Source organism: Microcaecilia unicolor, chromosome 1 (genome assembly GCF_901765095.1).
Source record: "Microcaecilia unicolor chromosome 1, aMicUni1.1, whole genome shotgun sequence".
Lineage (NCBI taxonomy): Eukaryota > Metazoa > Chordata > Amphibia > Gymnophiona > Siphonopidae > Microcaecilia > Microcaecilia unicolor.
In genome coordinates, this window is record NC_044031.1 from 759,758,466 (window position 1) to 759,772,740 (window position 14,275).

At 44.6% G+C, this 14,275-nt stretch overlaps 1 protein-coding gene across 1 annotated transcript in view; it reads right to left on the reverse strand.

Moving 5' to 3' along the window:
* LOC115459916 (U2 small nuclear ribonucleoprotein A') overlaps positions 1-13,812 on the reverse strand; it is a 30,456-nt gene extending 16,644 nt beyond the window's left edge. Inside the window, exons 1-4 of the mRNA XM_030189748.1 lie at positions 13,567-13,812; positions 4,455-4,602; positions 3,528-3,606; positions 1,014-1,060 (exon numbers count right to left, since the gene is read on the reverse strand). Coding sequence (XP_030045608.1) covers positions 1,014-1,060; positions 3,528-3,606; positions 4,455-4,602; positions 13,567-13,648 — 356 coding nt within the window. The 5' untranslated portion in view covers positions 13,649-13,812. The remainder of the gene's footprint in view (positions 1-1,013; positions 1,061-3,527; positions 3,607-4,454; positions 4,603-13,566) is intronic.
* Positions 13,813-14,275: the final 463 nt, after the last annotated feature.

The window sequence follows — 14,275 nt, forward strand, 5'->3', positions numbered from 1 at the left end:
ATGGGACAAAGGGACCTCTCCTTTCTTTGGAACCACAAAATAAATGGCGTAACGACCCAGGCCTCTCTCCTGGTGTGGAACCGGAATGATCGCCTTAGGTTGGCCAACCTCTGCAGGATCTCTTGAACAGCCCGCACTTTCCAGGACACCAGACAAAGTTCAGAAAAGCATCCCTGATCCTTTCTCCTGTATCTTAAGCACAGTGACCCCCAGGGCCCTGGTTGGGGAGAAAGATCTGAGAAAATGCGATTTTTTAAAAATCTCCTGCTCCTCCTTTAGAATGGCCAGAGGTCTCCACCCTCCACACCATCTACTCTCTAGCTAGTATCACTGAAGATCCCAATCCAGCTGCATAGGTGCTCAGTTATTTCTGTCTCCAGCACATGGTAGTGACAAACAGGCTGCATTGATGCCTTTTATAAGTACACTGAACCCTTTTACATCCTGTCTCAATCTGCCGGAAGAAGGGCACAACTGGTACATCTGGGTCTGGACTTTTCAAACCCCACCCCCCTTTTCTTTTTTATAGTTATGTTAACTGTTTTGATGCACTGATAAAATGTAGTATAGCATAATTTTTAACAAACATTTTGTGCTTCTTTGATGTCCACAAGTAACTAATATGAATGAAAAAGGGAAGAGTGGATTTCTACAAACAGTCTGGTTTAACATAGACTGGCTTAGAAAGAAAAATGAGCCACAGAAAGGATAGCAGGAAGCATCTGGTGTATGGTGTATGCAGGATGTCAAAAATTGCTCACGCCATCTACAGTCAGCTGTTAAGAGGTACAGCAAGGAAACAGAATGAGAGGCCTATTAATAAAATTTCCACACTACACATGAAGGACAGAGGTCGGTCCATTGTGACCCAATGAGAAAGGTGGACTTGAGGGAAATTCACATCCAGTCTAAAATACTGCATTTTGGCACATTTTTTGGGAGGGGAAAAAAAGTTAGAGAAAAATATGATCATGGCATTAACTTTTTGCCATAAAACATTAAGAACTGTATACCTCAGATAGGTCAAAGATTTAATTGTCGCCAGAGGATCCAGATCACCCTGAAAAAGGAAAAAGAGATCAATGAATAACCAGAAAAAGAGTAACTATATAGTACTTAACTACTAATTTAACCACCTACATAATAAGATTTTCAAGTTTTTAACAGTAATCTTTATGTTCTACAGGTTATGAGCATTTCAACCCTGAAGCAAACGTTTGACTAGATTTTACTACAGGAATAAAATTTCATAACAGCAAAGTGTGAAGCCACTTTGCAAGAAGTATGCTTTGGAGCAAACAACCTCCCTCTCCACCCCCCCCCCCCCCCCCATACACCCACACCAAGTTTCAGCGAAGTTCTCTTTGCAGTACAAACAACCCAAATGTTCTCTTATTTGGAAAGAGCATATTCTGATATATTGCTAGAAGTCAGGGCTGCCACAGTACAAAACTATAGCATGGAAGCAAGCCACACCTATCCCCTCAGTCAGCTTATGGTTTGAGCAAGCTGGAGTGTGCCTTAACCTATGATGGGACTTTAAAAGGCAGGGTTTGGTTCAAGGCAGGAAACTCCCCACTCCTATTCCCCAGACAAACTCTTAGAATAGTGGGAAGGACTAATGGACAGAAAATTATCAGGTACGACAAATTTTCCTTCCATTATGTAGCTTCCTACTATTCCAGAATCCGTGGGACATTCAAAAGCAATTCCTAGAGTGGGTTGGATCCTGGCGCTGCCACCCTGAGGACCTAAGCTCCCAAACATGCTGCAACGTCCACTCTGTAGTGCTTTGCAAAGGGTATGCACCATCAACAATGTCGACACCTTGCAAATATCCACATGGAGACAGTGAGGTAGTCTCCGCCCAAGATGTCACTGTACCTTTTGTAGAATAAGCCTGCAAGGTCTAAGGATCCTGCTTCCCTTGCAAACAAATAAGCTGATGCGATAGTCTCCTTCAGCCATCTAGCAACTGTGGACTTGAAAGTCCTCAGAACTTATCAGCCTGCTGTCTGTGGCAACAGAAGCTTCTTCCTCCCTGCACTGCAAGGCTATGGGCAAGCGTCCTGAAGCCTCATGTGATTACTGTGAGAATTAGTTCCACACAGCCATGCAGTGAAGGGATGAATCAGCTCCTGCAAAACTTTATTTTTTTCTTAAAGGACTATGAAAATCTCAGGTGCCTGAAACAAATTTTCTTGCTGCAGTGGTGATTTTGGTAAGCTGTGTGCACCTGTGCAGGAACCGGCTACTAACCAAAGCAGGAATTTGAGCCCCTGGGTTCACATGAGGTCCTTATGATCTCTACCTTACCTCAATATCAGTGTCTCCTCAACCCTCTTCCTGAAACACCAGCCCCTTAAGATACCAAGAAGGGGCTTACTCTTTAAATTTGTAAATTGCCATTACTAAAATGGTTGGGAGATTTTTTCATGTAGGAATGCATGTGAACTGTACTCAAGAAATGTAAATAAGCCAGCTCATTTGCATCATTATTACCTAAAATGTAATAAAAACAGCTTCTACTAAACTATGAAAAAAAGTCACTAATAATCAGCCCTACTACATATACGTATATGCTGTTTTTTAACTGTAATTCTTTGTTTTCATAAATCTTAGTAGGACTGAACATTGTTCTGAGCACTTGGAATGGTGCAATTAAGAAATGCAAATGTTAAATTTCATGTTTTTCCTTTTTTTTTACTTTCTCTGCCGAGTATATTTAAATTTCTAATATTCTATTTAACTGTTAGGTCTGTGTGTGTAACTTATGCTCCAAAAATTGTTTTTCAGGAAATTATTGATTTTACTAAAATGCGTTAGATTTTGCACAAAAACAGCAGGAAGTCAACATGCAGCAAGTGCAAAACTAACAGCACCTAGTGATACGGAGTGTTACTCCATTTGTTTTACTGCTGGTTGTGAATTAACAGTCAATGATGTACGGTGCCTGCTTTCAGTTAACGCAGAAGCTCTTAGTTAAGTCGTCCTGCATTTACTGCACGCTAACTGCCAAACGCCTTCCATGCCACACCCGACACAAAAAGCACTCAATGCGCTATTCACCAAATGCTAAAAGCAAAAATACCGCAAAGCCCTTTAATGCGGCTCAGGTTCCTAGTAATCTATTCTGTAGACAAAAGATGGCCCTTTAGAGTTGCTTACCTGCAAAATACAATTTAAATAATTCCCACGGGAGGCACATCAAGACTTGTGCACATTTTCACATGAAAGTGTATTTCTGACCACTGTTTCACCTCTGTGGAGGAGAAGTGCACACGATTTTTACCTGATGTGCCATAAAGCAGGTGTGCTTTCCATTGTTGGGTAGGCAGCACTCCTGGAGTGTAGGAGTGACTGGACACATCTTATTGTAGGGACAGACATTTGCAGAAAGGATCAGATGAGTCGTTTTGCTTCTCTCTACTAGACAGTCACAATTATTTAGAACCAACTCAATGTAACTGAATTTTAATAATGAACAGAGGAAAAAGAAGAAAGAAAAAACAAACAAAAAAACTTACCAATTCCACAATACTATTGCTTGTGAGGATCAATTCTTTAAGGTTTGGCAGGACAAATTCAATTCCCTCACCTACACGACTAAAATTTTAGAAGTGTTAAAAATCTTCAAAACAACAGAAACACACACCATAAACACCACTTAACAAAATAAAGTATCTAAGCTAGACTTTTAAAGTTTCCCGTTCAAGAGGCTGCTGAAAACCCAGCTATTTGGGCTGGTCTATTCCCCTCACACTCTTCTCGACCAATAGTCTCCCTTCCCCACCCCTGCATCTGTTTTGCACCTTTCCCCTTTCTGCTCTATTCTTGTGTCTTACCATTTTCTCTTATTGTACTGTCATTTTTCCTTTTCACATTAGCCACATTGTGCCTGTGTGTGGGAAAATGTGGGGTAGAAATAAATAAATAAATAAATCTTATGGCCCTGTACATTTGTATTCTTTATGCTAATGGGAGGGCACATCATTCTGCAGTCTAACAATTAAGAGCAGAGTTTGAAAAAAGTCCTCTAACACTTGTGAAGGATTTACAGCATTTACACCGTAGTCCCAACTTCTACCCCTTGCAACCCATTAATTTCTTTTTTTTTTTAATCTTAACAGGAGTTGGTAGCAGAATACATAGCCAGGGATAAGTGCAAAATAAATTCTCTGCTCAGCCCCCCCTCCCCCATGCATGCTTCCCTTCTTCACTCTTTCTACCAACCCATATGCCCTCCCTAGCCATAGTTAGGGAAACTCCCCCATCTGTCCCTCCTGGGTCCAAGGCTCCCGTTACCATATTTGCCTTAAAAAAAAAAAAATTCCACTTTCACCAGGAGAGTGAGTGGACAGGTAGATTTTTCACATCCTGACTAGAATTTGTGTTTTCACAAATTTTGACAGAGCTTGTTGTCTTTGAGTTTTACAGGACCAAAAACTACTTACCATATTCTGTTATTGTTCACCAATAATGTTTTAAGTCTTTTCAATAAAGGAAACCCATCCAATTTTCTGATTTCATTATCAGAGAAATCAATAGTGTCAAACTGGTCCAGTGTGGCTCCCAAGTTTTCAATTACGGGAATCTTATACCCTGTTAAGGAAGATGAATGACCTGTATTTACCATCAATCACAACAACACTGTTTAGGATGAGATTTAGTGAAACACAAAAATTTAACTAAAACAATTCACACACAAGGAACCCAGGGATACAAGTTTACTGCTTTATTGCTCTTCCATTTCAAAGATGACAACATTCACCCAAGTAGCTGTATGTATATTAGCTACTATAAAGCATAGTAACATAGTAGATGATGGCAGAAAAAGACCTGCACGGTCCATCCAGTCTGCCCAACAAGATAAACTCATATGTGCTATTTTTGTGTATACCCTACCTTGATTTGTACCTGTCCTTTTCAGGGCACAGACCGTGTAAGTCTGCCCAGCACTAGCCCCGCCTCCCAACCACCAGCCCTGCCTCTGCCATCCAATCTCCGCTAAGCTCCAGAGGATCCCTTTATGTTTATCCCACGCATGTTTAAATTCCGTTACCATTTTCATCACCACCTCCCACGGGAGGGCATTCCAAGCATCCACCACTCTCTCCGTGAAAAAATACTTCCTGACATTTTTCTTGAGTCTGTCCCCCCTTCAATCTCATTTCAATGATCACCGCACTATGCACACAAGATTTTGAAATTGTAGAGCAGCCTTTAATCCTGTTTGGATGGAAGAACTACACATTCCAAATTACAAAACTATTTTTTTGTATATATATATCTTGGATAAACCTAGGTACCCTTAAATCCAGGGTTCCTTTGTCTTGAGATGTGTATTATAGGCAGTGATAGAACTGTGTGAAGTGCAAAGAAAGAAGTATGGTAAATGGGAGTGGGGGGGGGGGGGGGGGGGGGGGGGGGAAAGAGGAGAGGAAAAATGGGAGGCAAAGTGACAAAACTTCAGACATGTCAGGGAAAGGAGGAAAACTAGAAATTAAATTTTAAGACCAAAAAATGCTGAGGATTGCTATGCGAGAGTGACCATGAAATGCAGAAATGCTAAGCACATAAGTATTGCCATACTGGGACAGACCAAAGGTCTATCAAGCCCAGCAACCTGCTTCCAACACTGGCCAATCCAGGTCACAATTATCTGGCAAGGTCCCAAAGAAGTACAAAACATTTTATGCTGCTTATCCCAGAAACGAGCAGTGGATTTTCCCCAAGTCCAATTTAATAATGGTCTATGGACTTTTCCTTTAGGGAGCCGTCCAACCCGTTTTAAAACTCCGCTAAGCTAACCGCCTTTACCACATTCTCTGGCAACGAATTCCAGAGCTTAATTACACGTTGAGTGAAGAAAACGTTTCTCCGATTAGTTTTAAATTTACTACTTTGTAGCTTTATCGCATGCCCTCTAGTCACAGTATTTTTAGAAAGCGTATACAGATGCTTCACGCCTACCCACGCCACTCAATTATTTTATAGACCTCTATCATATCTTCCCTTAGCTGTCTTTTCTCGAAGCTGAAGCGCCCAGGCCACTTTAGCTTTTCCTCATAGGGAAGTCGTCTCATCTCCTTTATCATTTTCGTCGGCTTTCTCTGCACCTTTTCTAATTCCACTACATCTTTTTTGAGATGGGGTGACCAGAATTGAACACAATATTCGAGGTGTGGTCGCACCATGGAGCGATACAACGGCATTATAACATCCTCATTTTTGTTTTCCATTCCTTTCCTAATAATACCTAACATTCTATTTGCTGTCTTAGCCGCAGCAGCACACTGAGCAGAAGGTTTCAACGTTATCATCGACGACACCTAGATCCCTTTCTTGGTCGGTGACGCCTAATGTGGAACCTTGCATAACATAGCTATATTTCAGGTTCCTCTTTCCTACATGCATAACTTTGCACTTGCTCACATTAAACATCATCTGCCATTTAGACGCCCAGTCTCGTAAGGTCCTCTTGTAATTTTTCACAATCCTCTTGCAATTTAACAACTTTGAATAACTTTGTGTTATTAGCAAATGCAATTATCTCACTAGTTACTCCTTATCTCTAGGTCATTTATAAATATGTTAAAAAGCAGAGGTCCTAGCACAGACCCCTGGGGACCCCACTAACTACCCTTCTCCATTGAGAATACTGACCATTTAACCCTACTCTCCGTTTTCTATATTTTAACCAGTTTTTAATCCACAATAGGACAGTACCTCCTATCCCATGACTCTCCCAATTTCCTCTGGAGTCTTCCATGAGGTACTTTGTTCTGTGTTCAATGAAGAAACCCCTACAGATAAACTGCAAGGGAATATATTGGAATAGAAGAGATCCCACATCACTGAAGTGCATTTATAACATAATGGTCAGATCAATCGTCCATCTAGCTCAGTATCCTGCTTCCGACACAAGTACCTGGCAGATACCCAGCTAGTACTAACATTCCTCCAGGAACTTGTCCAAACCTTTTTTAAACCCAGATACATTAACCACTGTTACATCCTCCAGCAGTGAGTACCAGAGCTTAACTATTCATTGAGTGAAAAAAATATTTCCACCTGTTTTAAAAGTATTTCCATGTAATTTAATTGAGTGTTCCCTGGTCTTTATATTTTTTGAAAGCATGAAAAACTGACTCACTTTTACCCGTTCTACTCCACTAAGTATTTTGTAGACCTCAATCTTATCCCCCCTCAGCTTTCTTTTCCAAGCTAAAGAGCCCTAACCTCTTTAGCCTTTCCTCACATAGGAGGAGTTAAGTACATAAGTACATAAGTAGTGCCATACTGGGAAAGACCAAAGGTCCATCTAGCCCAGCATCCTGTCACCGACAGTGGCCAATCCAGGTCAAGGGCACCTGGCACGCTCCCCAAACGTAAAAACATTCCAGACAAGTTATACCTAAAAATGCGGAATTTTTCCAAGTCCATTTAATAGCGGTCTATGGACTTGTCCTTTAGGAATCTATCTAACCCCTTTTTAAACTCCGTCAAGCTAACCGCCCGTACCACGTTCTCCGGCAATGAATTCCAGAGTCTAATTACACGTTGGGTGAAGAAAAATTTTCTCCGATTCGTTTTAAATTTACCACACTGTAGCTTCAACTCATGCCCTCTAGTCCTAGTATTTTTGGATAGCGTGAACAGTCGCTTCACATCCACCCGATCCATTCCACTCATTATTTTATACACTTCTATCATATCTCCCCTCAGCCGTCTCTTCTCCAAGCTGAAAAGCCCTAGCCTTCTCAGCCTCTCTTCATAGGAAAGTCGTCCCATCCCCACTATCATTTTCGTCGCCCTTCGCTGTACCTTTTCCAATTCTACTATATCTTTTTTGAGATACGGAGACCAGTACTGAACACAATACTCCAGGTGCGGTCGCACCATGGAGCGATACAACGGCATTATAACATCCGCACACCTGGACTCCATACCCTTCCTAATAACACCCAACATTCTATTCGCTTTCCTAGCCGCAGCAGCACACTGAGCAGAAGGTTTCAGCGTATCATCGACGACGACACCCAGATCCCTTTCTTGATCCGTAACTCCTAACGCGGAACCTTGCAAGACGTAGCTATAATTCGGGTTCCTCTTACCCACATGCATCACTTTGCACTTGTCAACATTGAACTTCATCTGCCACTTGCACGCCCATTCTCCCAGTCTCGCAAGGTCCTCCTGTAATCGTTCACATTCCTCCTGCGACTTGACGACCCTGAATAATTTTGTGTCATCGGCGAATTTAATTACCTCACTAGTTATTCCCATCTCTAGGTCATTTATAAATACATTAAAAAGCAACGGACCCAGCACAGACCCCTGCGGGACCCCACTAACTACCCTCCTCCACTGAGAATACTGGCCACGCAATCCTACTCTCTGCTTCCTATCTTTCAACCAGTTCTTAATCCATAATAATACCCTACCTCCGATTCCATGACTCTGCAATTTCTTCAGGAGTCTTTCGTGCGGCACTTTGTCAAACGCCTTCTGAAAATCCAGATATACAATATCAACCGGCTCCCCATTGTCCACATGTTTGCTTACCCCCTCAAAAAAATGCATTAGATTGGTGAGGCAAGACTTCCCTTCACTAAATCCGTGCTGACTTTGTCTCATCAGTCCATGTTTTTGTATATGCTCTGCAATTTTATTCTTAATAATAGCCTCCACCATCTTGCCCGGCACCGACGTCAGACTCACCGGTCTATAATTTCCCGGATCTCCTCTGGAACCTTTCTTAAAAATCGGAGTAACATTGGCTACCCTCCAGTCTTCCGGTATTACACTCGATTTTAGGGACAGATTGCATATTTCTAACAGTAGCTCCGCAAGTTCATTTTTTAGTTCTATTAATACTCTGGGATGAATACCATCAGGTCCCGGTGATTTACTACTCTTCAGCTTGCTGAACTGACCCATTACATCCTCCAAGGTTACAGAGAATTTGTTTAGTTTCTCCGACTCCCCCGCTTCAAATATTCTTTCCGGCACCGGTGTCCCCCCCAAATCCTCCTCGGTGAAGACCGAAGCAAAGAATTCATTTAATTTCTCCGCTACGGCTTTGTCCTCCTTGATCGCCCCTTTAACACCATTTTCGTCCATGCCCTTTATCATTTTGGTCGCACTTTTTTGAGCCTTGTTTAATTCCGCTATAACCTTTTTGAAATATGTCGACCAGAACTGAACGCAATACTCATTCGGGTTCCAGGGCTCTGTCCTCTCCTGGTTCTCCTCCTATCTCTCCCACCGCACCTTCAGAGCATACTCTCATGGATCCTCCTCCACTCCCATCCCGCTCTCTGTTGGAGTTCCCCAGGGATCTGTCCTTAGACCCCTTCTTTCTTCAATCTACACCTCTTCCCTGGGCTCACTGATCTCATCTCATGGTTTCCAGTATCATCTTTATGCTGATGACACCCAGCTGTATCTCTCCACACCAGACATCACCGTGGAGACCCAGGCCAAGGTATCGGCCTGCTTATCTGACATTGCTGCATGGATGTCCAACCGCCACCTGAAACTGAACATGGCCAAAACCGAGCTTATCGTCTTTCCACCAAAACCCACTTCTCCTCTTCCTCCACTTTCTATCTCAGTTGATAACACTCTCATCCTCCCCGTCTCATCTGCCCGCAACCTCGGAGTCATCTTCGACTCCTCCCTTTCCTTCTCTGCGCATATCCAGCAGACAGCCAAGATCTGTCGCTTCTTCCTCTTTAACATCAGCAAAATTCGCCCTTTCCTCTCTGAGCACACCACCCGAACCCTCATCCATGCTCTCATTACCTCTCGCCTTGACTATTGCAACCTACTTCTCACTGGCCTCCCACTTAGCCATCTATCCCCCCTTCAATCCGTTCAGAACTCTGCTGCACGTCTTATATTCCGCCTGAACCGATATACTCATATCGCCCCTCTCCTCAGGTCACTTCACTGGCTTCCGATCAGATACTGCATACAGTTCAAGCTTCTCCTTCTTACCTACAAATGCACTCAGTCTGCAGCCCCTCATTACCTCTCTACCCTCATCTCCTCTCCTCCGCTCACATGACAAATCCCTCCTCTCAGTACCCTTCTCCACCACCGCCAAGTCCAGACTCCGCCCATTCTGCCTCACCTCACCCTATGCTTGGAATAAACTTCCTGAGCCCTTACGCCAAGCCCCCTCCCTGCCCATCTTCAAATTGTTGCTCAAAGCCCACCTCTTCAATGTTGCTTTCGGCACCTAACCTTTATACCTTTCAGGAAATCTAGACTGCCCCTACTTGACTGACTGTACATTTGTCTATTAGATTGTAAGCTCTTTGAGCAGGGACTGTCCTATGTTAAATTGCACAGCGCTGCATAACCCTAGTAGCACTCTAGAAATGTTAAATAGTAGTAGTAAACTTCAGGAAATCATTAAAGACCTACCTGTTCAAAAAGGCATACCCCGCCAACCCAACATAAATGCCTGCACTCTGCAACACAACATAACCAAAGCTTGTACTGGACACTAAATAATCTTTCCTCTCTTTGATTCCCATTGTAATTGAAACATATGTTCCTTACTCAACCATAATACCACCTGTATTTGTTTCATTACCGGACTGGCGAATGCCTCTGCGGCACTATGTAAGCCACACTGAGCCTGCAAATAGGTGGGAAAGTGTGGGATACAAATGTAACAAATAAATAAACAATACAAGTCTTGTAGTCCGCAAATACCACAAGGTTCAATGCAGATAATATAGAAGCTGATCAATCATTGGGAGTTTTTCCCCTAGGTTACATAGTAACACAGTAGATGACAGCAGAAAAAGACCTGCATGCTGCATCCAGTCTGCCCAACAAGATAAACTCATGTGTGTATACCTTACCTTGATTTGTACCTGCCTTTTTCAGGGTACAGACCGTACAAGTCTGCCCAGCAGTATTTCCAGCCTCCCATCACTGGCTCTGGCACAGACCGTATAAGTCTGCCCTCCACTATCCTCTCCTCCCAACCACCAACCTCTCTTCCCCTACCTGCTCCGCCACCCAATTTTGGCTAATCTTCTGAGGATCCATTCCTACTGCACAGGATTCCTTTATGCATATCCCACGCATGTTTGAATTTTGTTACCGTTTTCATCTCCACCACCTACTACTACTACTACTACTTAACATTTCTAGAGCGCTACTAGGGTTACGCAGCGCTGTACAATTTAACAAAGAGAGACAGTCCCTGCTCAAAGAGCTTACAATCTAATAGACAAGTGAACGGTCGGTCCGATAGGGGCAGTCAAATTGGGGCAGTCTGGATTCACTGAACGGTAAGGGTTAGGTGCCGAACGCAGCATTGAAGAGGTGGGCTTTAAGCAAAGACTTGAAGATGGGCAGGGAGGGGGCTTGGCGTAAGGGTTCAGGAAGGTTGTTCCAAGCATAGGGTGAGGCGAGGCAGAATGAGCGGAGCCTGGAGTTGGCGGTGGTGGAGAAGGGTACTGAGAGGAGGGATTTATCCTGTGAACGGAGGTTACGGGCGGGAACGTAAGGGGAGATGAGGGTAGAGAGGTAGTGAGGGGCAGCAGACTGAGTGCATTTGTAGGTAAGAAGGAGAAGCTTGAATTGAATGCGGTATCTGATCGGAAGCCAGTGAAGTGACCTGAGGAGAGGGGTGATATGAGTATATCGGTTCTGGCGGAATATGAGACGTGCAGCAGAGTTCTGAACAGACTGAAGGGGGGATAGATGGCTAAGTGGGAGGCCGGTGAGGAGTAAGTTGCAGTAGTCCAGGCGAGAGGTAATGAGAGCGTGGACGAGAGTTCGGGTGGTGTGTTCAGAGAGGAAAGGGCGAATTTTGCTGATGTTAAAGAGGAAGAAGCGACAGGTCTTGGCTATCTGCTGGATATGCGCAGAGAAGGAAAGAGAGGAGTCAAAGATGACTCCGAGGTTGCGGGCAGATGAGACGGGGAGGATGAGGGTGTTATCAACTGAGAAAGTGGAGGAAGAGAAGTGGGTTTTGGTGGAAAGACGATAAGCTCGGTCTTGGACATGTTCAGTTTCAGGTGGCGGTTGGACATCCAGGCAGCAATGTCGGATAAGCAGGCCGATACCTTTGCCTGGGTCTCCGCGGTGATGTCTGGTGTGGAGAGATACAGTTGGGTGTCATCAGCATAGAGATGATACTGGAAACCATGAGATGAGATCAGGGAGCCCAGAATGCGGGAGGGCATTCCAAGCATCCACCACCCTCTCCGTGAAAAAATACTTCCTGACATCTTTTTTGAGTCTGCCCCCCTTCAATCTCATTTCATGTCCTCTCGTTCTACCGCCTTCCCATCTCTGGAAAAGATTTGTTTGTGGATTAATACCTTTCAAGTATTTGAACGTGTGTATCATATCACCCCTGTTTCTCCTTTCCTCCAGGGTATACATGTTCAGGTCTGCAAGTCTCTCCTCATATGTCTTGTAACGCAAATCCCATACCATTATTGTAGCTTTTCTTTGCACCGCTTCCATTTTTGTTACATCCTTAGCAAGGTAGGGCCTCCAGGACTGAACACAATACTCCAGGTGGGGCCTCAGCAACGACTTGTACAGGGGCATCAACACCCCCTTTCTTCTGCTGGTCACACCTCTCTCTATACAGCCTAGCAACCTTCTCGCTACAGCCACCGCCTTGTCACACTGTTTCGTCGCCTTCAGATCCTCGGATACTATCACCCCAAGATCCCTCTCCCCCTCAGTACCTATCAGACTCTCTCCGCCTAACACATAAGTCTCTCGTGGGTTTCTACTCCCTAAATGCATCACTTTGCATTTCTTAGCATTGAATTTTAATTGCCAAACCTTAGACCATTCTTCTAGCTTCCTCAGATCCCTTTTCATGCTCTCCACTCCCTCCCGGGTGTCCACTCTGTTACAGATCTTAGTATCATCCGCAAATAGGCAAACTTTACCTTGTAACCCTTCGGCAATGTCACTCACAAATATATTGAACAGAATCGACCCCAGCACCGATCCCTGTGGAACTCCACTACTCACCTTTCCCTCCTCCGAGCGAACTCCATTCATCACCACCAGTGTTGCCAGGTGGGCGGTTTTTTGGGCCTCTTTTGTGTCTTTTGGGCGTTTTTTTGGGGGCGGGGTTAGTGACGTTCTGGACGGGGCCGATGACGGGGGAGGCGGGGCCGATGACGGGGGAGGCGGGGGCGATGACGGCGGGGGTGTCAGCGGCGGGGTTTGAGTTTGGGCAGGTTTTGGGCTCGTTTGGGTGGGAAAAAAAAATTTCCACCTGGCAACCCTGAATTCACCACCCTCTGGCGCCTGTCCGTCAACCAGTTCCTAATCCAGTTCACCACTTCGGGACCTATCTTGAAAATCTCCAGCTCTCCCCCTCTGCATGGGAGCCAACTTTTCAAAATTACTAAGCCCAGTGGAAACAACCCCTCCCTGGACACACAGACAAGGAATTTTTCCCCAATATTGGAGGTGCTCAAACACCCACAGAGCCGGCTCCTATTCCCCCTCTGAACCTATCCCATGCTGAAACTCCATTGCAACCAATAAATAAACCCTGACCTCGGAGGTCGAGCTCGCGATCTCGCACTGCGTTCGTGTACTGGGCCGCCTGCTCGATCAGCTCAGCCGTCAGCTTCACCATCTTCCTCTGAAACCCGCGTGTCGTCTGGCAACAGGGCGGCCTCGTGCCTCACCAGCCTCCTCCTTTAGGCGCTCTCTTACGACGAGCCTGCTTCCTTTGTCGCCGTTACGCACGTCTTTTGCGTCCGACACTTCACGCCAGCCTCGCAATCGTAAACGAAAAAAAAAAAAAAACGACCTACTTTAACGCATCCGATCCAACCTCCTTTGCGGGCCCGGCCTACCTTTTTCAACGTCATCGAAGAGACACGCTGCGCATGCGCGCGCTTTGACACATCAAACTGCGCGACTGGTGATGACGCGCATCCTACGCAAACGTACGCAAGAGCTGGCGAGCTAATGGAACGCGGAAGCCCCTTTATGATCCAGGGCCCGATTCTCAAGACTCCGAGGCTACAAGCAGGAGCGCCTATACAAAGCGATTACATAAAAAAAAAAAAAAACAGGAGCTGCTATGACGTCAACAAGTTGAAGCCATTTAGGTTGATCTCTGTTTCCCCTTCGCCGTGCAGCGTCGTTACCTTGCACTCAATACAAAGCAAATAAACAGATATGAGCTGCTGCGTCTACGTTGTCGTTCTTTATTGTTGGTAACATTTTTATTTAATGTCACTTATATTTTCAAATA